Here is a 26,510-nt window from a genome sequence, read left to right as displayed (position 1 = left end):
GGGGACACACATGGTAATGCTAAAAATGTTTGAGGCTGCAAAGATTAAATAAAGGAACATATCAATTTGGAGCCAGTGAATTACATCCAGCTGCGACAGTGAATTAAGAACCGATTAATGGCTAAAGCTTTTCTCCAGTTTGGATGCCGAAGCAAACTCATTAAGCTTTTAGAGTAGCTATAATGTGTGTACTGTGGGAACTGTTCAATGCTATTCAGGAGACTTTAACTGTAAGCTCGGAGCATTTCCCGCAGAGCTTCTGATGCTATTTTCTTTATATAACATGTGTGCCTGAAAATCCAGCCAAAAACAAGCCCTTTGTTTTTCTACTTTGTTGTGGTCTCTCTCAGCTTTACGTTTCTTGAACACAGGTAAATAAACTCATAATCCAGATGGTGCAACAGATGTGAGAGCAGCACTCTGAAATCAACAGACAGTGGGCAATACTTTCCATTTTCTCTTTTAAACGCTAACTAATATGTAATTCGGAATCTCCGGTGTAGTTAGCATCTGCTCCCTTCGGCCAGCCAAAGGTTACAGGTGTTCCTGATGTCATTTCACAGTAAGGCGTGGGCCTGGCTTGTGAGTGAGTGCCCAGGCTCTAATCTTTCCCTACCACCTACCAGTTTTCTCATGCTGGGCCTCCATTTGCTGCATCTTCTGTGTCAGCTCCTGCTCTCTTTGCTGGGCCTGAAGGGCTCGGGCCTTTGCTTCATTGCTAATGCTGTGCTGAATGCTCTCTTTCTCCAATCTGTAAAAAAAAACAACCAAACATGAGATAAAGCAAAAATAAAAAGCATATACCGAAGATGATAAATTAAAAAGGCAAAGCAGAACATTCAATTAAGAGGAACAAAAAATCTGGCCACGCTTTTCACATTAAACCTTTCTTCCCCACTTCAGGTTATACAAACTGACCTTTCTCTTACAATGTCAAACATTCTCCAGTGACTATTAGAAAATGGATTAAAAATATGATCTATTCCCTGAGTAAAACTTAGCCTTTCAGAAAAAAATATGATCATATTTGTAAAAATTTCAAACACAACTTCTTTTGCATAAGGAAGCTCCCCAGCATCCACTTTGTATTGAAGAGATTATTTGCATTTTCTTTTAAATGCTATTTATTGAATTCTGCAGTGAAGCTTAGGGACCTGACCCTGAGATGGACTGGTTCCCAGTGAACCAGCAGGAGATAAGTCAATGGGAGTGACTGCCACAGTGCTCATAATACAGCTACTCTGAGAGCTTAATGAGTTTTCTTAAGCAACCAAACAAGTTTTAACTATTAATTTATGTAAACAGGAGATGAATGCATCCGTTACAATAAAGAGGACTGTTAGCACCACACAGGCCTGGCCCCTCGTGGTTCTGCTCACTGGGGGGTTGTACAGAAAGGTCTACAGCCCAGCACTATTATCGAAGTGTGCAGGCAAGAGAGCAATTTACTTGACCAGATATGCAAGATGGGGCAATCTACTCCTCAGGCAAAACAAATGCCAGACTACCACACTCCATTGAAGCATTTTATTTAATGCAAGCCAAGCAAAAACAGCGTGGAAAATAAAACCCCAAAAAGGGATATGCATATAAATTAGAAAAGGTCCTAAACTGCAAATTGATACCTAGACTTTCCCAAAGGTCGTGAATATTTAGCTGGTGCACACTAGGATCCAGATTCAAAATTTCAGTGAGGTCACACATACAGGGATTGATTTCTAGATTTCAAATGACACATATGCACATACTTTTCTACTGAAACTACATTTAATAGCTTGGGATGGGTTTCAATAAAGTCTTATAAATATGTTGCTTTATTCTAGAGATAATACCTATTTCAGGGGACTACAAAACAGAACACGGGCATAGATCATGTAAGGATAAAGCCACATCTCATGTGGTTGCTGCACTTAACCTTTGGATTGGTGCCTAATAACCCATCCGAGATATTGCAATATCTCAGCATGACACACACAATGTTAAATCTTCTCTCTTAAATTTACCCCAAAGCAATACAAATGGTGGGTCACATTACACTAATTCCTGGTCCTGATGTTGCAAGCCTTACCTTAGGCAAAACTCCCTTTGAAATCACAGGCATTTTTTTCTGAGGTAAGACTGAGAACGATTCGACACACAGAATACATTTAGATAGCAAGAATATTGTAGGGTTAAGGAAACAAAGCACATTTTTCAAGGAAATTTCATACATTGAACTGCACTTCATCACATCATTCTCGGCATTGCTTCATAACCACACTGGGGCTATCCTAAGGATTGATGTTTGCATCACTTCTTAAGTGTAAGCTCCAAATATGCAAAACATTACAGTGAAACATCTTTCCATATTTGCTGGGAACCAGCCTAGTTAAACCCCTTCCAAACATCTTTTTACCTTCAGACAGTTGTCATGAGCACCGGACTGCTGAAAAAAACCCCACAACAGAACCTAACGCATCCTCCAGACGCTTTCTGCTAAAGCAAGAGGCTGTAGCACAGTCTTTAATTTAATACTGTCTCAGGTGAGACGGCTGTACGCAATTGGGTGCTGTGCTGTCATCTGGCACACAGCTGGCGGGGTAGCCTTCTGCTGGGGGTAGCCTATCCAGCTGCACAGCTCAAGCTACCAAGGCAAGTCTGTAAAGGTCCATTCCCCATTACTAGGGTCCCGCCTGTCAAACACATGCTTACGGGGCAAGTTCAAAATAAATGGAGAATCTACTGCTGCCAGAAACACTCCTAAGGGGACCCAACTAAAAAAGCCACTCACCTGTGCTACTTACTCTACAGAGCAAACTAGAAGGAAGTCAGAAACCATGGGTGCACGGCAAGGTCCCTATGGGTGAAGTGCATACGGGGTGAGTAAAAACAGTTCCGTTTATACAGTGGATAATTGCTCAACTGTAAGACTAGGAAAACACAGGTCCGTCTTATGCAGAAGGGTATCTTACTAGTCTCAGTCTTAGCACCTGGAAAATTTTGGGATCGAGACCCATCCAGTAACACATAAACAGCAGTATCTGAGGTGCCTAAAGCTGCTGAGGAACCAAAAAAATTCCTGGAGCCAAAGCTAAGTGAAGTGGCAAGTCTTTCACCCACACCTTGAGTTGACACCTTTCCTGCTCTCTAAGTTCAATCTCTCTGCCCTCCTACAGAAAAATCTTCCCAACACATTTTACATATACAGAAAAAAAATATAGAAAAACCCCATGGATAAAACATGCAGAAGCCCAAGAGATTTCAAGAACTATTGGTAACATTCCTGCTATAACCGGGAAATACTGCAGGAGTTTTAGAAGGTTTGACACTGGCTGCTTATTTGCAATTACTCTGAATTGTGACAGAAGGGGAGCTTGATTTAAGAATAAAAAAACTATGGACTATGAAGAAAAGGAAATAGTTACATCCCTCCAGCATTAGTGTGAAAACATCAGAAGTTTCCTCCTACAAAAAAATTCAGAAAATCTCATTGACTAAAGAAAAGCCCAGAGACAATGTAAAGCAAAGCAAAACCTGCCTAATTTTGATAAAACAGGTAAGATCTGAATCAGGAATGAAAGGAAAAGATTAGTTGTACCAGAACTTTTTAAAGCATAGGTATCCAAAAAAAAAAAACCAAAAAAAAAAAAAAAAGGACAGAGTGGTCACACTGCAGAGCCTGTTCTCTACTAGAAAGCAAACACTGGATGAAAATTGCAGCCAGTAGCAAAAATTAATAGTTCCTTCACATACATCCATTGTAAACAACTAAATAAATGCTTATCTGAAAACAAGCCTGGATTTGACCATCACATTGATCAGTTTTACTAAAGCAGAAGCACTGAACTCATGGTGACTTTCATTTTTGTGCCATAAAGTCAGAAGCAACCAGAGACTCATTCACATGGAGGCAAGTTCAAGCTCTCCTTAAGCCCTGTTCTGAAGTGCAAGTTTTCCGCAGTGATTTTAGTTCTAAACACTGATTGTCCTGAGCCTCAGCTACAGCTGCTAAGAGCAGCCTACTTAACATCTCTAACATGTCCACATCTCTCAATGAACTGGGTATCTGTTTGCAGTGACTAAAAGCTATGCTTTCTAAGTATTCTTGACAAAAGCAAAGGCAAGAGTAAACTAGCTTATAGCAAAGGAAGAAGAGCTAAATTGCTATCACTTGCCAACCTTACAAAAAATCCTTGCTGAAAATGAAGTGAAAATTAACTTTGACCTCAAAGCTAACATAAAAGTATGCTGGCTGAATTTGAGCCACCAAATTTAATGAAAAAAACCCAAACCACCAAAACTCTTTCCCACCATTAACAAACAAAACCAAAATCACAGATCCATTTTCAATAGAAGACGGTTCTCTGACAAATGGCTTTGCAGTAAAGAAAAAGGAATGATGTAAAGACTAGCGATGTGAAAGTCATGTTTGACATAAATAATAGCTCGTCAGGTTTTTGACTGTAAAATAATAACTTAGATTCATAAAATTTTGAATTTCACAACATGGTTCAATAGTAGGTATTTCTGCAAGAATCTTTTTTGCTTTCATAACAGTAAAAACACAAAATGAAAAAGAGAGCATGAGTTTTAATGTAGAATTAGGCATCTGACTGGAGGCTGCCAGTAAGTCTTCTGACAAAGCAACTATGGTGTGAAGCAATCATGCTTCCTATGCTCACTACTGGATTTTTCCATGAAATCAACACGTGGCATTTTGTAAAAAGCTAATGGATCCATTAGTAAGGACTATGAATTTAACTGGACAAATTAAAATACTTCCGCAGTAATCTCAGTTCAGTGGCATACAGGAGGTTATCACAACCTTATTTCTGACACTTCATTCATTATTAATGATAATTAAAAATTTAATCATAAAATATTTTAGGCTTTCATATATACTTACTTTAAACTGGACTTCCTAAATTATTAAGGAGTAGCTGGCATTTAGTGTTCCAAACATTGCAGGCATCTGAACTAACAAGATTCTTGGTGTAATGACCAGTCCTGGAACTCAGCACCAACACTGGTACTTGGGTAGCAAGAGGACCAGCAAAGCCTAACACCGCTGCTTCTCCGACATGCCTCAGCGGTCGAGCACAGACCTCTTTCCTGGGCCAACTGTAGCCGAGTGGGCCAGCATGGGAACTAACGTACAACAGATCACCTCAGAAGAGGCAAAGCACCAAAAAAACCCACCTCAGAGGAGGCAAAGCACTCCACTGAGCGCTCCCTCAGCTCTTCCAGAGGAAACAGGCTTTCTCTCCCAGTATTTTTGAAAATAAATGTGTAGCACAAGCTTCTCTATACCAAACCAAAAACAGTTTTGAGAAAGTACCCAAGCATTTACTTCCCAGTACTTTAACAAAATCTGGCCTAAAGGCACTCAATCATTTAGAACACTTTTGAAAATAGAACTTGAAAGCCTACATGTATTAGGAAACCTAAAGATTTTAGCCAATAGCTTTGGATACAAAGGCTCAGCAATGTTTTATGCAGTCTACTTTGCAAGCTTTCCACAATATAGGTCTAGTGTCCATTACATGCAGCTTTCTGAACCACCTTCTTGCAGGTTATTTCATATTATTACTTCAGCTACAAGCGCCAAGGGAAGAATGGAAAATCAAGAGTATATCCTTGCTCTTCTCTCAGGCTACAGGAAAAAGGAAAAAAAAAAACCCCACCCACTACCAAAACCCCCACCAAACACACAGGAACATTCACAGTAAAAAACAAAGCAAAACAAAACAAACAAACTGAAATAAGAGGTCAGAATACTTACCCTACTCTCTAAGGGGAAACATGAGAAAAATGTTTGCAGTCTCTTACTTTACTATCAAAAAGTATTCAAATTCTACAATGATAAAGGTCATAAAAGAATGTATATAGAATAAGATCACATGCTGGGGTCAGAACACTTCACAAATTTCTCTCCTTTGTCCTCCATATGTATCTTAATAACTATGTCATACACAGAAGGATAAGGGCTTGGGTGTTTTGTTTTTTTTCCGGTCAGCAGACAAGCCTAAAGGTTGGTTTGCAAATATGAGAAAAGTACAATTTACCAAGATGTCATTCTCCCCAGGAACGGTCTTAAATAATTTTATCTATTAATATACAATTCTTAAAATTGCTTTCAGACCTGCTTTTCAATTTAAAAGCACTATCCTATTCAGCTAGTATCTATTCAGCTATTTATAATGGAGAATGTGTTTACAGGGTTTTATCTTCTGCTATCTGCAGTCTTAGTATTTCCAAACATTTAGGTAAGGAAATACAACACAGTAAGACCCCAAATTCTGCCAGTAAATAAGTAAATGCTCATTTTAAGTGTAGCTATGATCCAAAATTATTAATTTCCACACCTTCTAAATTAACACGGCTCTAAAGCATGTATCTTGCTCATATGTTTGGATCAACTCAATAAGATGACTCAGGTCACAAGATTTCTCCCCTTCCTTTAAGCCAGGCTTCTGGAACCTTTTGTTTAGCATTGATTTTTTTGGTCACCGTCCTTTTTAAGGCCTATGTATTTTCATCTAATAGGTCCTTATTAATACCTAGGATTGCTATGTCTGAGGGTATAGCTGGACAGTGTTTCCTGGTTTCCTCTTATAAAACACTGTAGATCTTTGCCATCTGATTTTTTGTAATAAAGGTTTTTATTTTTTCAGTGCATGTGTAAATCCACCACAGCATGTTTGGACTAGCTACATTTTAGGGCTCTTGGTGCTTTCACAGGGCAGAAAGAGAAGCATGAAACAAATGTTCTTATATGTCAAAAACTAACTCAATAAAAAAAAGACACTAATGTGCATGCTTGTGCAAGAATTATGTAGAGATACCTTTTAAAAGCGTCATGATCAGGTAATTTCTTTAAACCTCTCCAAGGAGTTGAAAAATTGCCCTTCCTGTATCCCATTGTGGGAATTACCCACTGAGTTGCTCTTTATGGCTGTTTGTGGGAGCTGACTGGACGCTGATCCTGCAGCAGGCTGCCAGGTCTTCTCAGCAGAAACCTCAAGTTCCTGGAAACTGCCCCAGCCAGCACACTGTGTTTGGTGAGCTTCAGTAAAAATCTACATTTGCACGGTCAAATTTTGCAGAGATCTAATTATTAATTTAATTGGTAGAACTGGAGGACTGTGTCATTGTTGAGGATACTTGTGCTCTTATTTGTGAGGCTTAAAAAAAAAGTAATCTTAATTTTTCTTTTTACAGTGTAAGCTGCCTAGTTACATTAGTTGAGAGATACAGAGTTCCTAAAGTAAAGAAATGTCAGTTTTCTTCTCATAACTATGTGAAGCAGAAACTAATACAAGCAATTAGAAAAATTATGTAAAGGTTAAGGGTTTAAAAGTGGTAAAAAAAATCAAGCATTCAAATTGATTCAGCTCTTTAAATATGAATCTGGAAAGTTAGAAGAAGGTACAGAAATAACTTTAAAGTGGAAATACCCCCCTTATATTATGTTAATCAACTAACCAAGCAAAACCTTTTACTTCCCTACCTGAGATAAAAGACTGGAAAAAACAGCCCTGCCAGGCTACTACCACTTCACAAAAACACCTCAAAAAACAAGAAACAGTTTTCGGGGGAGAAAACAAGAGAAGATTAAGCTCTGTGCACATTTCCAATTTTGTCAAGACACTAACTACAATTATTGACAATCAACTTAAAACTGTTTTCCCACAATGCAAATAATTACCCAACTCTATCCCCATTCCCAGAATCCAAATAACAACAACTTGTTATACTACGTTCTACTCTTTCTGAGAATTCCAATTTTCCTGAAACACAAATTAGTGCATACGACTTTCCACTGAATTTTTTCCCAACTTTATTTACAATGCAGCGACAGTGTTGGAACTATCATATCATTTGTTTTTTGCACTTTGGATAATATTAGGAGGTCTACAGAAACAACAAAATACTAAATTTAAAACTTCCACTTGGCCCTTTACACTCTACTAGAGGCATCAGAAGATATTATATATTAATGGCTGTGCATGAAAGAGATTCCTACTCTATTTTTGAGTACTTGAAAACTACTTCAAAATTATCACTAACTGGAGACATTGACGGGCATAAGAAAGATGAAAGGTTGCAAGGTCATAGGAACTGAGAGACACAGAGCATTGCTCCTGTGAAAGTTTGTATGATATAAAGAAGCCTGAATACAGTTAACTTAAATATATACATACCTGGTGGTATATTCCATCTCTACTTCTACCTATTAAGTCTATTAACAAAATGAAAGGATTTGATTTCTTACTTTAAATTCAGCAAAATAGAAAACACCTAGTCTGTAACATGATTTTCTTTTGGTGTTATGCCTTCATGATATATATATATAGTTCCTCAACGTAGACTAGAACTACTTTTCAATCTGGATAGTTCTCTGTACACCAAATCACAGCTAAATATTAGGATTAACTGCCCCGTATTTCATTGTTAGAGAAGAAAAAAGTGTCTCTAACAGTAACTAACGTCTCATATTAGGTCAAATATACTGACTTAGAACCAAAATCTGATTTTTCTGGCACATCTGTTAGCCTTGCCAGCAAGATATGTACCTTGCAAACAAACACCCATCCTGCAGCGGTTATTACCATCAGCTTGTGAACTATTTGGCTGAGTCCCTCTAGAAACAGAAAATCAAGTACAGAACAGAAGTTGCATGGGAAGATGCAACATGAGAAGTGTTTTTTGGGAAGTCTTAGTGCATAGCCCTAAGCACTTCACAGGAATGTACCCCTTTCTCTGGACTATTCTTTCTATCTTTGTTCCACAAACCACTTTTAGAGATGGCTGAATGTTGAAATGTTTGCCTTCCATAGAAGATTTTTACAGATAGTTACTCTGTATGCACAAAACAAAGTTATTGAAACTAGGATTTAAAGTAAAGGAGTAATTTTCTTGCCAGGGTGACTCTTGAGTTTGGCACGAGCAGCCTCTTAAGACACAGCTTCAGGACAGGATTAAGCCAGTCTAAGGCAAGATATAAGGTGCCAGTATAAGGTGCGGTCCCTCTTTTCATTCTCCTATAACTGGCACTCATGCAACATATTCTGCAAGAACAAATGATTCTTTCTCAATCTGATTATCTCTCTCATACAGGTGCTTGTCTTCCAGTGTCAACACAAGCAAGGGCCCAGCAATTTGTGGCCAGACGTAGCCACATATCACCGCTCTAGGGATTTGCCTTTTCAGCAGAAGCGTCGACTCAGAGCAACTTCAAACACTTGTGACTGTATTCCAAGGCTCAGCTTGTTAATACAGTAAATCCAAACGTCAGGCTCCTACCATTGAATCAAAAAATGATGCAGCTAAATGATGCAGAGACCTGATCTGCTATGAACTCGCTCTGCCAATTTAAATTTGTTCAAAAACCCAATGTTTTTGGTACGTTAACTTTGTACCAGCAAGCTTTATGCTGAATCAGGTATCATCTGTCCTACTGCAGCTGGCATAAAGTCAGCATAAACACTGCATTGCATGCTCTAACTAATTCAAAAGGAAAGTGACTGTGCTCACACCTGATCCGGATCAAATCAAGCACAGCTGAATGATCCAGTAGATCACAGATGCACTATGAATGACTGCTGAACAGTCACCTACATTTTTCACAGACATTAGATTTGGAAACACAACCTGCAGTTAAGTTACCACAGGCTCGATACTTTGAAGTTGTTAACTCTCCCCAACTATTGCTGAAGTTGAGAAGTGAGGAAAAGTTCTCTTGGTCTCCAAAGGACCAAGCCTCACAGGAACAGCTTGGGAAGAAGCAGAAAAATTTGACAGAACAAAGCATCCTTCAGGATGACAATTTGAAAGGCAGTATTTCATTCTGAGGGAACCTGATCTAGGGTAAGCTAGACTTCTACCCCATCCTACAGCAAGATACCACGTATTCCAGCAAACTGACAAACTTGTGACCAAAAGCAAAAGAGACGAGAAATACCGTGCTAACATTACATTATACTTGACTGTTGCTGACTTGCTCTAGATATCACAGAAACATCCCAATAAAAGACATGTTTATCTACACACATATCACAGGAGCTAGTTATTAACAGGTGAGTTAAAAAATAAACATCCAGCCTTATATGCCCTTTATTGGTTTGGCCAATCGTGGCATAATTTTTGTATTATCCTGATTGTAACTGTCTGCACATTAGTATTAGAAATAATGGACAGGCGGTATAACAGTTCAGGGTTTTGGTGGGTTTTTTCTTTTTTTTTTTTTTGTGTGGGGTTTTTTTTTTTTTTTTTTTGGTCAGGTTATAAATCTCTATGCTGTCAAGAGTAAGGGAGAAACATATTTCAATAGCAACTTTAAAACGAAACTCACAAATTACTACCATTATGTTAAGTGCTAGATATCCCACTGTGCAGTTTTGCTTTGTGAATTTTTACCTTCTTCCATGCACACTTTTAGCCACTGATCGCACAGCCTTTCAGTGTTTTCTGCCTTTTCCTTTAAATAAACTGGCTCTGGCTCCTTCCATCTGGTTCCCCTTCCGTCAGCAACCCTGCACCTGTTCACACCTCCTCTCCTGTTGGATTCCACTGAACATTTCCTCCTCTGCCAGGGCTATTCTGGCACTCGCAACCTTTCTGTCATTCAATCCATCTGTCAGAAGTGAACTTTGTTTACCGCAAGCTTCTGCTTTCTTCTTCAAGAAGCAAAGCCCCTCAAGGTCATTGTCAAATGAACTGTCGGTGTGGATTTAAATCCACTTCTGCTAACCAGCAGAAGATGAAGTTCTTTGCAGTCCTGTATTTGTGAAGATCGGTTTGGGGTATAGGAGAAATAATACAGAAGCAAGAGAATAGATTTTTATCACCGTTTGTTAACTCCAACAGCTAGGGTGATTTTCTTCATATACATATATCTGTACCTTCTTGCAAAGACTAGCAGAATCTCAGAAAAACTTGCAGAGCTATGCAGAGAAGTGGAAAAGGCTAATAAAAATATTACAAATGAAATAATAAATGAAAGCTTTTGACTCACATTTTAACACCATGTAACAAAGATACTGACTAAAAATGCAAAGAGAAAATGAGAACAGCTGAATGAGTAAGTTTACAGTAAAGCCTTAAAGCGGCCAACAACATTCACTGTAAATTATTTCATCTGCAGCATTTTTTTTTTAAACTTACCTACTGATGTTTCAAATGCAACACTATTTAAGGGGAAAAAAATCCTGAATATTTTTTCTTGTTTTCAAGCCTTGTAAAACACACATATGCAACTCTGTTAAAATACTGCCTTCCACGTTGAGACAAATTGTAAAGATTCTTTGTCAGGGCTGAGACTAAATTCATGTTGTCGACAGGATGCATTATTTTTAGCAATTCCTGTGCCCATATTTCTTTTCAGGAATACATTCTGATAACCACAAGCTCCTGAATTATTAACTAACCTCCTTGACACCTCACTCTTCTAAAATAAGAAACACCTTTCAGTTTCACTGCATACCTTGGGTATCCTTTAAAAAAAATTAAAATCTTTCACCCAGACTAAATACAATACCAAAATATAAAATACATATTTTAAGTTTTGTAAGCAATTATAATGAACCACCCATTTTATTACCCTTTTACCAAAAAATGAATTTAAAGTAAAGCTTTCTGGGAGCAAATCCAGGAGGTAATCCAATCTCATTAGCAGAAATGCAGTTATACTTATGTTAGGTCTGAATTTGACTCTAATGAAAATTGCATTGACAAATACTGCACAAGTTTAGCTGAATAAAAACTTAATACTGATAGATCCCTTATATGGGGATTAGTCCCTGCATTTGCAAGGGATTTTTTTTTAATTATTTTTTTATTTTTTTGATGCTACGATCTTCTTCCGTAGGAAACTACACGCAGGTGAACAAAAGCACTTCTGTCTCCACAGAGGAGGAGCTCTGCAACAAAAGGAATATTCAGCAGTGTCCCACCTAACTACAGAGAAACTTTTATTCCACCGTTCGATTTAAGCCCTATAGAAGGCAACTGAACAAGAAGGAGAAGCTAATCAAGAACAGTTGCTCCTATTTCTAGAAAAAAAGCAGTCCACCAGGAACACAGGGGCAACCAGCAGCGGCACGCTATTCAGCTTGCCAGGCTGCCAGCACGGCCAGGGGAAGAAGGTCAGCCCTGTCAAGTAGCCGACAGCCGAGGCTGCGCTCATCTGCTTGCTCAGGACGGGCATCTCCCGGCTCACGCTGTCCCCCTGACCAAGCCCCGGCCACAAGGGCACTGAGCAAGGGGTGAGCAGAGCAGCCAGGCAGCCAAAGCTGGCTCAGGTGATTTATTTTTTTTTCTTCCTTCCTTCCTTCCTTCCTCCCTCCCTCCACCAGCTACCTTCTCTGGAGATGACAACCTACAGGCTGAAGCTCTTCTGTGTCAAGTGTGATTAAGTCCCTTAGACGAGCACCCTTTGGGTTCTCTGCTGATTTTTTTTTTTTCTAGACAAGAAATCCAACAGCTCAATCTTGGCACAGAAGAAAAAAAACCCAAACAACAAAACAAACCAACAACCACTATGACTGCACAAAGTAAACAACTTTGAATATACTTTTGAAGGCACAAGGCAGCTTTTAAAATTGTTTAAGCTCACAAATACCAAGCGCAAATAAAAAAAAGTACATTTTAGTTTATTCCAAAAACAAGCCTTCAGATGTACTTGAGAAAAAAGCCCTAAAAAAAAGTAAAAAATAAAGATAAAAATCAGAACCATTTTTCCAGTAGCAAATTCAGCAAAAAATCCAGCAGCCTTCAATATGTGTGTCTGAAAGATTTTTGTGCTTCAAAAAAAAAAAAAATAATAAAAAAATCATTATCCTGTTGTTATTAGTCACACAAATAGAAAACCTAATTTGAATGAGATCAAAGCAAATATTTGATACACACACATAAACTTATTACTGTTAGTGCTGAATAATAACTGCTCAAAACAAAGACCTTATAAAGATGTTTGTTTTCTACAGCAGTTAGGCTCTTCTGTATTTCATCTCAATTCACTGCTCGCTCCAAAGCGCTTTAAGTATTGTCACTGCTCCTGAACCACACTCTACATGCAGTAGCAATTTGGCTGCCTCAACAACCTGATGTGATGTATAAAAGATGAAATCATTAGAGAAATTTGATGTGAGCAGTTGCAGTTTAAATGCCATGGAGAAAAATTTAGATGAATCTAAAACTAAAATCTGAAAATTTATTAATGCCTTTTCCTTGAGAAATTGTGTGGTGTCGGACAATAAATTAAATTGTCAACCATGTTTAAAAATGAAAAAAAAAAAAAAAGGGTGATTTATAAATTCTTTCATATACAAATTCAACACACGATTTTGGATTTATTCTTTACTCCTTCCCTTCTGTTTTCTTTCTTTCCCTTTCAAACTTCATCAATGGACTTTACACATTTGTACAATCATCTTAGATATGTTTAAATAGAAATATATTTAAATAATTGTGTATTATCTCGACACAAAGTGTATCAGCTTCAAAATTTCTACAAGGCTCTGCCAGAAGACGACAGAGCCGATTTATTTCAAATCATTCAGTATCAGTCTTCATAAAGCAGCATATGGTCTTATCATGGCAGGTAAAATATTTTACCTTCTATAATAACGCGGAGCGGCTAATTTATCTACATGCTGTATAATCAGATAAACAATTTCAGCTGCACTATGAAAACCTGTAGGCAAAAGAGAAATTTATCCCCCACCACTTTATTGATTTTTCCACTTATACATTCATATAATCGCTAACAACAGAGGTTATTCTTTCTTCCATCCCCTTCTTCAATTACCTTAAAGCCAGACTTTTTTTTTTTTCCAGTTGTGGAAATATTTGCAGTTTCTACAGCTGCAGGACAAAGAACTAAGACATTTTCACAGAGTTGCTCAGGGGAAAAGGAAGGGGGAAAGAGGCTTTTCAAGATTCCATTGCAAGTAAAGCAGAGTGAATGACAACTTTCAAAGCTACCACAATCATTTACTAATGTGCTGCTATACCAAATAAGTCTAATTTTCTTTGACAGCACCAAATTAGATTTATTGCAGAAACTGCTGCATAAATAGCATATGGCTATGTTATACCACCTATTTCAAATCCCTGTAATGTTTCCTCCCCTCCCTGCTCAAAATGAATAATTGAGCCAAGCTATAAACCTTCTGCAGACGAGAGATATACAAGTTCAAAAAGCAGATGCGGGGAGATGTAGATTTCTTTGTTGAGACTGTCTAAAAAAAGTGTCACATATCCCAACCACACAACTCTGGGCAGCAATAGGTTAGGTCTCCCTTGCTGCACTTCAGGATTTTATTTCCCCCTTTCCTTGATAAAATTTTGTTTGCATTTCTCTTTCAAGCTGACAGTCATCAATACGGGGCACGACCTTGTAATCCTCTCGCACATGACTACCTCTTACTTGCGCAAGAAATCCTATTGATCTTTACTTCTTACGTGAGTCAAATTATTCATGTGACTCAAGATCAGAAGGCTCGGACCTCCATTCATTCCTCTTGTTTATGAAGAGGGAAGTGCCTCCTCGGAGCAAAAATAAAGCATCAGAAAACTGGTCTCATTCATCGGAGAGGCCCAACCCTGTGGGAAGGTGCCGACCTACAGCTCTCCCCGCTTTCGACAGGAGCAAAGTTTTCTTATCGCTTTGCTGGATCGGTCCCCGGACCCACGTGCTTTTGTATTTCTGTCAATCGCCAAATTCTGCGTTCAGTGAGCTCCTACAATAAAATACAAACACACGCATAACCTTACTACGCGACAGGACCAGAGCAAAGCCACGTATCTGTGAAGTGGGAGGGGGCAGGACACACCTAGGCGGGACGCTCGGAGGCCAGCAGGCCACCGGGGAGCCTGCGGCCGGCCCGTGCCTCCCCTCTGCCCTGAGCTGGGGCGAGCGCTGCCGCTCGCCTCCAAACTTTGTGCGGTCGGAAAAGACGTTGCAAGGTCTTCTCTCCGGCCGCCGGGCACACCACTGCACACATCGTGGAAGGCTGCGGCTACCCCGCCGCTTGCCTCTCGGTGGTCAGTCCTCCCAGCTGCCCTATCCGTTACTGTCTGATTAGCTCTGCGAAGGAGCCCCTCCCCGGCCAGCTTTCCCCGCCATCTGTTCCACACGCGATGGCTGCCGCCCAGCAGCCTCGTGCTGCCCTCCTACCTGGCACCCGGCTCCCGGCCTTACCCCAAAGTGCTAACACAGGTTCTCGCTGCTGGCAGAGTCAGGATTTCATTACTACTACTTTGACAAGTGCAGGGTTGTTTGTAATTTCTCTTTTATCCTGATTTTGATTGTACAACCACCTCCCACTGATTCAGTTTGCTTCAGTTTTGTTGCTCACAGATTTTACTCTCCACATTAATCTCCCTCTGGCATGTTACTGCATCTGTTCCCTTTTTTATTATTAATTTTCAAATTCCCACCATTTTTGACAAAAAGGAGGTAATCTACACTCTGCTTCTGCCCATTTCATTTTCTTTAATTTGGAAGATAAGTATGAAAGCGTGCCAAAGAAGTTAATTCTCCGTTAACAGTTTATTTTCTGGCATCCCGATGCCTTTGTATATGAAAACCAGATAGAAATAAATGTTGACTGAATCACAACAACATAGTCGCAACCGTCCCTAAATTTAATGAAAAGTAAACATATGAAGCAGAATCTAAAAAGTTTATTAGTTGTCAGAGTTGTTTCATGTTATCACTCCTCCCAGCACTTTAAAATAATGGTTTTGTACAAGATGAGCAGAATAAAAAAAAAAATTAGAAATCAATCACTCCTTGCACCTCATTTCTGCTTCTCCCTTCTCCCCCCTCCCCACTCCTCAATTCAAGTGTTATTGGTGATTTCATCAGTCAGTCAGTCTGGAAAGATAAAACATATCTCAGTCATTGAATATTAGTAACACCATTTCTTCAAATGTTACTGCCTCTCCAGAAGAGATGATGGACTTTCTGACATGCTAAAATTACTGGAAAGAGGACAACAGTGAGTGTGCCGCTAACTAATAGATGCTACTAGAAAATAAAGAATAGATAATACTAAATACTGTACAACTCCCTAGCAGACTATGTATAACTACCGAGAAGTTAGTTGACATTTCATCATTTAGTAGCATAGCTTAAATAGGGAAACAAGGTATGAGGCATGGTGCAATTCTAACAAGGAACGCTGGTGACAACGTATAGCTCAACACCGAAGTTTCAGTGACTAAATAATGCTACAGGAACCTGGAGGTGAAATGATAGATTTATGTGTTTTATTTATTATACCTGTAATACAAATTACTGTTAATGGAGTTGCTGAAACTAGCAAGGACCGATGCACAGTAGGAAGGCTATAGCACTGCTAAAACCCACTGTCCTCCACAAATGCCACTTTCTTAGATACGCTACTTTCTAGACATCCAATCGTTTTTCAAAAATAAGACAGAAAATAAATATCACATAACGGAGGAAAAAAAATAATCAAGAACTACAACACCCAGTGACTCACTGTAATATAAATTTTAATCCTTCAAGGGAGTGACGCAGGGATTCAGGGTAGCTTGGTGGGTCACCTGAACCTGGAAGCATGAGTTCTACTGTCTAAGTAATTTTTCCCCACCTACAAGTTGACATTCAGTACTGCTTGCAATGTTTCATATAAGCAAACGAGAATAGTATGAAATTAAACTAAATCTGCTTCAGTTCCACTCAATTACAACTCCTAGCAAATTTTAGATGACATTTCAGACAAAAATACCTCGAGCCATCTACCTATCTCCGTGCCTGAGAAAATGCATGATGGCATAGAAAAAAGTTGAATTTTGAAATTCAGTGATTCCCTCACTACTTAAGATTTTTCTAACTGCTCTGGCACATGCAAACAGGAACTATATCTGACTGCAACCGAAACAAATAATAACTTCACATTTGTTTTGAAACAAAAAGAAGAAAGATTTTTAATGATGATTCCATTACACAAGAATAGTGAAAAATGTTATTAAATTAGATGACATGCCAAGATCTGGGCAAGTTGTTCACATCTTGCATCCTTTATGTGATCTTTTCCACTAGCATAATGACATGATTTTTAACAATTATTCTCTCATAAACTAAGAACAAAAGATCCGTATGTTTTCTACCAGCTGAAAAATGGATTCAGATAAGCTTCGTTAGCAAGACCCAACCTTGCCAAAGTAACGGTAATTTAACATTGACTTCAGAAGTAATTTCATAAGATTCTCCTACTACAGTGACTCTACTACAAATAACCACAAAGCTGAAACTAGGGTAAAAAAAATAAAGTTAAACAAGCATGGTCCGTCTCATAGCATGGTGACATCTGCAAAGTTACACGACTGACAAGCAAAACCACACAGCAAAAGTTCTGTATTTTCCCAGTCATTTGAAGACATACAAATTAGAATTACTAACTAGATTCAATAGCCGGAAATGCATGTTAATAGCAAGGATTTCTAAGCAACATATTGCTCCAGGAAGAAAGGTGACAGGAAAAGGCAATTTTAAACTCTGTGGCAATGGTTTGGAATAGCTAATTGTAACCTTTTTTCTTGATTTTTAACAAGTACATTTTGTTAACTTAGAAGCTGTTTAGCTGGTAATCAATCATTGGTGTCTGAAAACTAGGATGCAGCAAAGAAGTGGGTCTCCTGAAGAGTGCGGCTCTGCAGAGCACTTTTTTTTTCTCATTAAGACATAGGCTGCAAGCTCTTTCTCGTTTAATTTGCTCATATATTTACCAACTCATTTTCATATATTAAAATCTGAAGTTCTCATATTTGTTTTATTATTCTATTTATTTACAATATCCAAACACAGAATTAGTGGACTAGTGAAAAACTTTTCTCCTCAGTAATATACTAATTCATATAAAACAAACAATTCTTTCTGTATCTCCTCAGCTACCTCCGATTTTTGCCAGAACAACATAGACAGGTCATGCAAGGCAACAGAAAGACTATCTACAGCCGTGTAACAGCAGTTCAGGCCTCCCACAAGTCCAGTGTTGTGAGAAGACTTGGAGTGGACCAGCTGGTCCTCTCCTGGAAAGAGGGGAATCAGCAAGATGGGGCCAAGGCCAGAATACCCAAGAGATGCGCTAAATCAGTGCACTTTCTGCAGCAACCTCCCACAGGCAGGACTCTTGAGCTTAAAATCTGTTTTCCTTGGCAAGTGCCACAGTGAATGAGTTTCTAACCCCCATAGGATTGCTACTACCACTACCCTTCCAGTGAGTATTTTCACTGGCACAGCTGCCATTTGAGGCGAAGGGAATAAAGAATGAAAGAAGGCAGACCGCAAGCAAATGAAGTTCACGGGCAACAACTATGAAAGCACCAATCCATTAAAAACATTACTGAGTTCAAAATGCAAAACTAGTGCCCCAAGAGACATGTAACTTTTATACCTTCGCTAAAATAGAAAACCTGCACTGGCAGGGAGTGATCTGAGAGGAAGAAAAGGAGTACAGGGTAAGGAAAAGCTTCGTTTCAGTAGGGGATCTTTTCCTCTGCGACTCACGGAAAAGAGGCGAGAACATCTGCACGCATGCCCTACCCATCAAAGTACACAGGGACTGTGGCTAAAAGTTCAGGAGCAACGAATCTCTCATCTCTTCGCCCCTCACCTTCTTCATCAATGACAGCAACATCACCTAATGTTTTCATGGAAAGCAGACTCCAAAGATAAGAAGGACACAGAAACCTATAAAGTATTATAGAATTTGGAGAATATCAAGGAGAAAGATCTGAATCTATTTCCTGTGCTTCAACGTATACATTTCCCCAAGAATTAAATGTCAGCATAGAAAACATTTCAATACTTATAAGCATACTTACAAGCAGAGGCCGTAACATATAAAACATAGAAAAAATAAAATAAAGATTAGGATATCTGCACTAGGTCAGGCAAAGAAACTGTGGCAGTTCAGCATCTGTCTCAAAAAGCAGACGTCTGTGAAACTACATGAGAACAGGGCCAGCACAGAGCATTACTTGCCCAAAATACTGTTCCCAGCCTCCAGTGATCTGCATCTCAGAAACTTCCTGAAGTCAGTGACCACAGACTGAAAATCTACCTGAATCATCTGTATGTTAGGTATCCAGCTTCAGGTACCTTGCTATGTAAAAGTAGGCAATAGTCTTCATTTTTTACAAGTTTAGTATTTTCACAAAAAATACTCCAACACTGGCTAGTCAGATTTCCACCAAGATATCCAGAGCTTTATTGCATATAATCAGCCTTTTGCTAAAAGGAGCGTGGTAAGCCATTTGGTTAACTATCACAACAAATCATTATTAATAAAGTTCTGCTAAATCCAAACTTTAGATATCTTAACAACTCACCCAAAACTTTTTTCAAGTTCATTAACCTCTAGCATATTTTTTCTCTAAATACAGGCTGTTAGAGTGGTACTTTCTTCCATCTGTTAAACAACCGTGCTCTGAATTACACAGAAATGTAGCTGAATAAAAAAATGATTCATTGAATTTAATAGTTTAGACGAGGCTCTATTTTATTTCCATTTACTCAATGGCAGAATTCTCACAAAGCTCAAAGAGTACAAGACTTGGATAAACATGCAGACTTCTGCTAAGTGTTAAAAGTCTGAGGGGGTTTTTTCCCCCCATGTAAAACTTAAAGGAACTTAACTTTTTTCCTTAAGGACTGAATAAACGCCACCAGATTTGCTTCTGGATGTTCACTCTTGCGGGGAGCGGGGCAACAGAACAAAACAAAAACCACACACAGAGTCAAAACCTTGCAGTCAAACAACAGCATTTTCTGTGGCGAAAGGAAAAATTCTTGCAGTTACCAAAACTCAAGCTGCAATGAAAAACTGGCATATTAACCTTCTGGTGTTTTCTAGAAATGTGTAATGAACAGTCCGGTAAACGGTGTGGGAGCTATACACCAGGCTAGAATAACTCAGGTAAAGTCTCTCATCACACAGGGTTTGCACTGTACCACATCACTGAACAAGTGACTTAAACACTCTTTTCGCATACTCAACCTTACCTCCTACACATAGACAGTAATTTACCTTTTAATTGTTTAATCTTCAATGAAGCTTAACACAATGATGTTCATTTACACATTGCTGGTCATTCTGCTACAGAAACTTCAGATTATTAATCTGAGAACTCCTATGCTTAAAGGTACTGCTGTATACTACAGTCTCAAACAATATTTGAAGTATTTTTGACGCACCAAAAAAAGCAACAACAAAAAGAATGCGTCTGCACTCTCCCCTGTTCTTTTTCCCACCCAAAAACATGCCATCTCATCACCAGAGTTGAACATCACCTTTTCTTCACACTAGTCACTTTCACAAATTATAGTTCATAACTCTCTTTGTAGTTCATAATTTAGTCATTTAAATCTCCACTTCTAACATGACTGAGGGCTGCCCATGCAGTCAATGACTGCAAGTATCTATAACAACTGTGGGGAAGCCTGTGGCAAAAAATTAGCAGAATGAAATCGGTACTACAGCATGTAATAGGATAAGGGGTACCTGGTGAGGTGCAGTTGGTGCTCAGATTTACTCAGCAGTTCTGTCAGTTTTAGGCACTCCTCTCTGGCTCCTGTCACATCCTGCTGGGCTTGTTCCAAACGCTGTTTGTTTCCATTCAGCTCTAATCCCAGTTTTTCTATTTTCTTAAGAAAATTGTAGAACCAAAGAAAGTATATTTAAGAAATGCATAAAAATAAATGTTAAAACAATAAATTGTAATGTGATCAAAGCTCCTGAAAAACAATGCACACTTTTATTTAGAACAAAAGTAATGACTTGATGAAAACTGCAAATCAAAGTATTTGAAATTACATTCTTATGGAAAGCCAAAACGCATATAATATTTAAAAGACAATAACAAACAATCAATGTTATTGTCTTCAGATGGTTTAAGAGATACACACATTCAATCATTTTCTGTTTTTCTCATGTGAAGGCTTCCGTATTTGTGTCCCGAATTCACTGTGTTAAAAAGCCAGAAGGCAGCAGAGCAGTGGCCATCTTCAGAAACTGCTGGATACAGGATAGTTCTTGAGGTCATTTATTTTCCTTATCTATTACATAAGCAATGACACATGGGAATTTGGCTTTGTCATATTCACCTAATATTATGCAAGAGAATAAAGGTCATGTTGTGATTTTACCATCATTGAAAATAAGTTATTTATGACTTACAACTAAATCCTAAACATACCAGCTGCATTTTCTTTACAGTCCTTATATATCAACTAAACCTAGCAAGTAAATCTTAGTCGATGAGTCTATTAGTTCATTTTACAAATAACAATAGGTAAATATGCATGACCAGCACCTTTGATTCCAGTGAAGCATACTAGACTTATGATCTGTAATTGAACCACACTGTCAACACTTTAAACACTTCTCACAAATATTCTCAGAAGGAATACAGTTTGCTCCATATACAACATACAAGTACCTGCAGGAACACATCTGTAACTAATACTATACTTTGTCCTAAGTATGCTTTTAAGGAGGCCAGTGAAGTATAGAGTAAGCTAACAATGTAATTTTAACATGTAGTAAAAATGCTAAAAATTCTGCACTAACTCCCTACATAAATATTTATTCATCGTTGGGGCTGGAGGGAAGTTGCATGTTTTTCAATCAACTAAACTGTGAAAGGTCATTTGTAGTACAGAAAAAAATTGTTCATAGAACGAGTTAGTGGTGAATAGCTATTATACTTTAAATTCATACCATAACTTATTTTGTGATAGCTTCTTCATGTAGATAAGACTCAATATCTTCTTTAGTTAATGAAATTATTCATTCAAACATCCTACACAAACGAATGAATGTAATTCAGTCCTAATATTTGCACTTGAAGCACCTTCACAATAATACTGTCTTTTTCTGCTATGAAAATGTTAACCTAAACCACTTACAGTACATGATGTCGCAAACACAATCTCTTCATCCAGAAGGTTTTGTAATGTTCTTTCTTTTAATTTTTAATTTTCTTAATTACTTAACTGTACACTTTTTTTCTCCCAAGAGCACTCAGCAAAGGTTCATGAAGGAAATTTTCATTAGACTTTCAATGTCACCTTGCTTTATCACATAGACCACCTACCAGATTAAATCAGTAAGTCCAAGTTCAAACACAAAGATAGCAAAACTATCTGCAAAATCGTTAGTACTCTTCCCCTCTAAAGAATGTAACAACCTATTATACTGTCAGAATATTTTAAAACCAGGTGTGCAAAGGTATTCAGTTACATATGCTTCGCATTTTCACTTATTTCCAGAGACTTTTGCATGTTTTAAATAGAACAACAGAAGTCTCAGTGGGTTCTCTATGCTCTATTCTTCTTAACAACAGCAGTACATTAATGTTATTTCTCTATTCATACTAAACAGGGACACGAGTTCTTCACTGTCTTTACAAGTTTGAGAAATTCTGCAACAGTCTTAATTTGCTTTAAGAATACATCCATTCAGCATATCTTTTTTAAAAAACCCAAAGCACAAGTCAGTTGAAAAGCATCAACTAAGTATTTGAAAAAGCACAACCACAGCTGAGAACATAAACACACTCTAGATCACTCCTTCAGGGAAAAGTTTCAAGGAACAGATGGGCTTTATACCGTTGCCTCAAGTTAAACAGGCTCAGTCAGGTTTTGACACAGACCCACAGAAGGAAGCAGATTCCAAGTGCAGGAACCTCTGGTGAAAATGTTCTGCTTCCATCAGGCAGATGTTGAACCTGCAGGGCTGAACCCAAGAACACATCCATAGATTTCAGTTGTCATGAAAGTGCAGAGGGAAATTCCCAGACAATGACTCCATGACAAGATCTTTAAAGATCCACAGGAGTCTTATGATTTCTACAAAAAGTATCAAGAAAGCAAACATAGGTTTTGAAGAACAATTTTAATTCTGCTACTTTCATCAGTAATTCCAAAATTCAGAATCAGCTTCTTTACATATATGTACATGTACATGTCTGTGCATGTGTGTGGGTGTATGTAGATTTATATAAATGTATTTTAAATATCAGTATTTAGAGGTACTCACAGCATGAGCCATATGAAGAGTAGGAATTCTACACAAGAATTCTGGCAATGACCATGGCAGAAACAGCAGAAAAACCTCAGAGAAAGGGACAGCAGGAAAATGCCACCTAAGAGAACATGCTAACAGCAACTCAGAAACCAGAAGCATCTAATCCAGGTATATTTAAAGATATAAACTAAATTATTTTTGCAACACCAGAAAATGTTCTTTGAAAAAAAATTAGTAGGAGTCATCACGCTGAAAACAGACAGCCCCTATTCTGAATGCTACGCGTTACTTTGATTTAAAACTCAGGTAATAGGTTGAAACGTACAAGACTTGTTCATACAAAAAAAACCCCAAACCCTCACCTCTCTCCTGCAAACAATATTCTCACAAACACACTCTATCCTGAAATATGTCAAGTCCAGTCCATCACTAGGTGATCACAATAAAATCAGAATTTAAAATACAGAGAAAATACAGAACACATGTTCTTCTTCACTGTTCCTGCAGGGACCTTATCAGGCAGCATCTTTCCAAAACTACTCAGACTCAAACAGAAGTTTTCATGTTACTTTTAGTTCCCATTTCTTCTACTGGGAAGTTGCAAGCAGTTCTGTAGGTACTATCTGGGCTCCAGTGTAGTTGCAGGGACAGAAACAAGCCACCAACTCAAGTATTTTGCTGACTGCATGCTTCACATACAGCATTAATTTGATCCCTCAGTGCCTATCACCTGTAATACAGCTTTTTCAACATGGTCGGAGTATTTCTTCAATACTTAACTTTTGTTACTTCAAGTAACTTAAGTACTTCAGTACTTAACTTTTCAATGTATGTGAGAGACAAGAGATGGAGCACAGAACTGCAAAAAGACAGATGACAATCTTACATTTAAGAAAATCTGAAACAGATTTTCAGTATAACAAGGAACAGAATTATCATAATGTATACGTACAACAAGACTACATTAAGGCTGGAACAGGCAACTTCTGGTGCTTAACTCTGCAACTTTAATATTCTTATTACTTCTGCACATAATTTTAAAAGTACTGTTTAATCTGTCTTGCACTGCAGTGGCCTATACTCCCAGGAAAATCAACAGGCGCTTTGCCACTGAAAGATGGCAAGCTAAACCTCAGTAAAGAAACAGCATTATTAGTAAGTCGAAACACATTAACACCATTCCGCATGCATATCCAATTCAGTTACAAGAAAGAAGTTGTACTACATAAAAATTAAAGCATTGGTGAATTATCACTGCAGTAAAATTTTATTCTATATCAATTATACTTTTTTTCAGTATTACCACTAACCAAACCACCATTTTTATTTTAAGTTTTCCACTTTGAAGCGCATGGAACCCTTCCATGTATTTTTCTTGAAACAATTAAATTTTAAGTGTTTCACTTCTCATTCATTACTTTGTGATGTGTTTACAAATTATCTTCTGATTTCACAATGCATTTTTAGGTGAACACACTGGAGATGCTCTTCAGTGACGTAAATGCAACTTACGGGAAAACCTAAAAGATGATTTCTCAAACACTAGATGAATCTTTAAATATCCTCTTTGTAAATTATCTGAAATTATCTTCACCTAACAATACTTCTGTTTTTTTAAAAAATGTGCTGTTTAATTAACTAGATGCCTCTTTATCTCTACAAAATCTTATAAAATGAAATATTTTCATTCAAAACAAGCCAAATTAAAGATTAAAATAATTGCTTTTTGTCATACTGATGCTGATTCTATTGTATGCAGAAAAATGCAACTTTAAATTCCAAGCTAGCAGATGTTTTTCATAGAATTTTAAATAGCAGTAAACTGACAGAAAAGACAATTTTTTTTAAAAACAAATGAGAATGATTAAGCAGTGATAGAAGAACTCACACTCTGAAGTAAATGCAAAAACAACTTTAGAAGACTTTAAACAAAAGATAGACTAAACCTAAATGTATTCCTAAGTGATTTATGACATTCAGTGTTGTATCAGTATGCTCAACACATCAGGTAAGAAAATACACAATAACCTGAAAAATAAATTCTGCACTGACTATACCATTGCACAAACTCTGCAGTAAAATAATTCTGGAGGGGAAAATATTTCAGCGAATTTACAGTACTTTCTTTTCGCTTCGTACTTCTTTCTCCACCATTATTAGAAGATTAAAGGGGAATAAAATAGAACCAAAAATATATAAAATAATAAAAAGTGAAATATAATAACTGTGGTGGTTGCTATTTGTAGGTACGTCCCCAAAAGGCAGTCAGCATCTACAAAACCACATACACTTCATATTAATACACAGTAAAATTTCACAGGCCCTGATGCTCATGTGCTTAGTTTCGTTTACTAAATAGCACTTCAAAGCAACGAGCTCAGTGATAGTGCAGAGGACTGAGGCTACAGTTAAGGCCTTTCTAAGAGGTGCCACCACTATGGCCATTCACATACACTTAGATATCATATGTAACAGTGACAGGACGTTTTTGCACTGTTTAACACTGATGTCAACCCATGTTGCCTTCTTTATTTATTAATATACGAATTAATCAGGGACAGAGCCATCATACCCTACGATAACACTAATTGTTTTTTATTTTTTTTTAAAAAGCCCAACTAAACAAGACTGGGTTTGTAGCAAGATTTTGAGGCGTCTCACTTGGAGGAAGGATGACTATCTGTCCGTATGCAGCAGGGGTCGCTTGCAGTCATTTCTGTCCTAATCCTGATATCAATCAAGCAGCTCTAGGTTCTGAGTGGTCTCTAAACCTCAGACCTCCCAGGCATGGCCATCTGACATAGCATATTGCACCTGAAGAACTATCCAACTTTGTAAAGAGAGTTAAGGCCATCATGAAGTTAACCCCCGCCATGTCCCAACAATTTTTTTTTCTTCCTTTTGCACTCTATATGGATTATTGCTACTTCCCTTTCAAATCTGAATGAGGATACAAAGCAGTTAGGAAAACTAAATTTAGTTTTAAAGGAGAAACCTCCTTTCTGGAAGTAATTTATTATAAAGCTGTGAGAATATACAAATCAATAGCAAGAAATACAATGCACGCAAGGCCTAAAAGAATCCACAAAGACCACCTCTTTCGAAGAGGCCAATTCCAAAAACCATAAACCAACTGCATATTCTATAAATCATTTAGCCCAAAATAGAAATCTGAAAACCCCTCATGACATGACAGGCAACTAATGCGAGTCGAAACACAAGAAGAGAAGTAACCCCAATAAACAAACACACCTGGTTCCTTCCTTTTTGAAAGGTTCTCCCTGGGGCTGGGTCACTAATCAGTTGATGTCGAAGGACCAGAGGGACAAGTGAAGACATAACCTAGGTAAGCAATGCAGGCTGTAATTTGTTGGACGGCTATAATTCTAGCCTGATCTGCTGGGACTCTTGAATTCCTCAAAGAGAAGCAGCTTTGTGACCACCTTCTCACTTGGACTGCACAGA

At 38.0% G+C, this 26,510-nt stretch overlaps 1 protein-coding gene across 4 annotated transcripts in view; it reads right to left on the bottom strand.

Annotated features, from left to right (window-relative positions):
* The window catches only part of SDCCAG8 (SHH signaling and ciliogenesis regulator SDCCAG8), a 116,378-nt gene that overhangs the window by 50,777 nt on the left and 39,091 nt on the right, over positions 1 to 26,510 (bottom strand). For 2 of the 4 annotated variants that reach the window (XM_055714535.1, XM_055714537.1), the window contains exons 13-15: positions 26,298 to 26,387; positions 20,520 to 20,662; positions 624 to 751 (exon numbers count right to left, since the gene is read on the bottom strand). In XM_055714535.1, the coding sequence (XP_055570510.1) occupies positions 624 to 751; positions 20,520 to 20,662; positions 26,298 to 26,387 (361 nt within the window). The remainder of the gene's footprint in view (positions 1 to 623; positions 752 to 20,519; positions 20,663 to 26,297; positions 26,388 to 26,510) is intronic. The other 2 variants (XM_055714536.1, XM_055714538.1) reach the window with 1 other exon arrangement.

Source organism: Falco cherrug, chromosome 6 (assembly GCF_023634085.1).
Source record: "Falco cherrug isolate bFalChe1 chromosome 6, bFalChe1.pri, whole genome shotgun sequence".
Taxonomy (NCBI): Eukaryota; Metazoa; Chordata; class Aves; order Falconiformes; family Falconidae; genus Falco; species Falco cherrug.
This window is presented reverse-complemented; position numbering and strand designations above follow the sequence as displayed.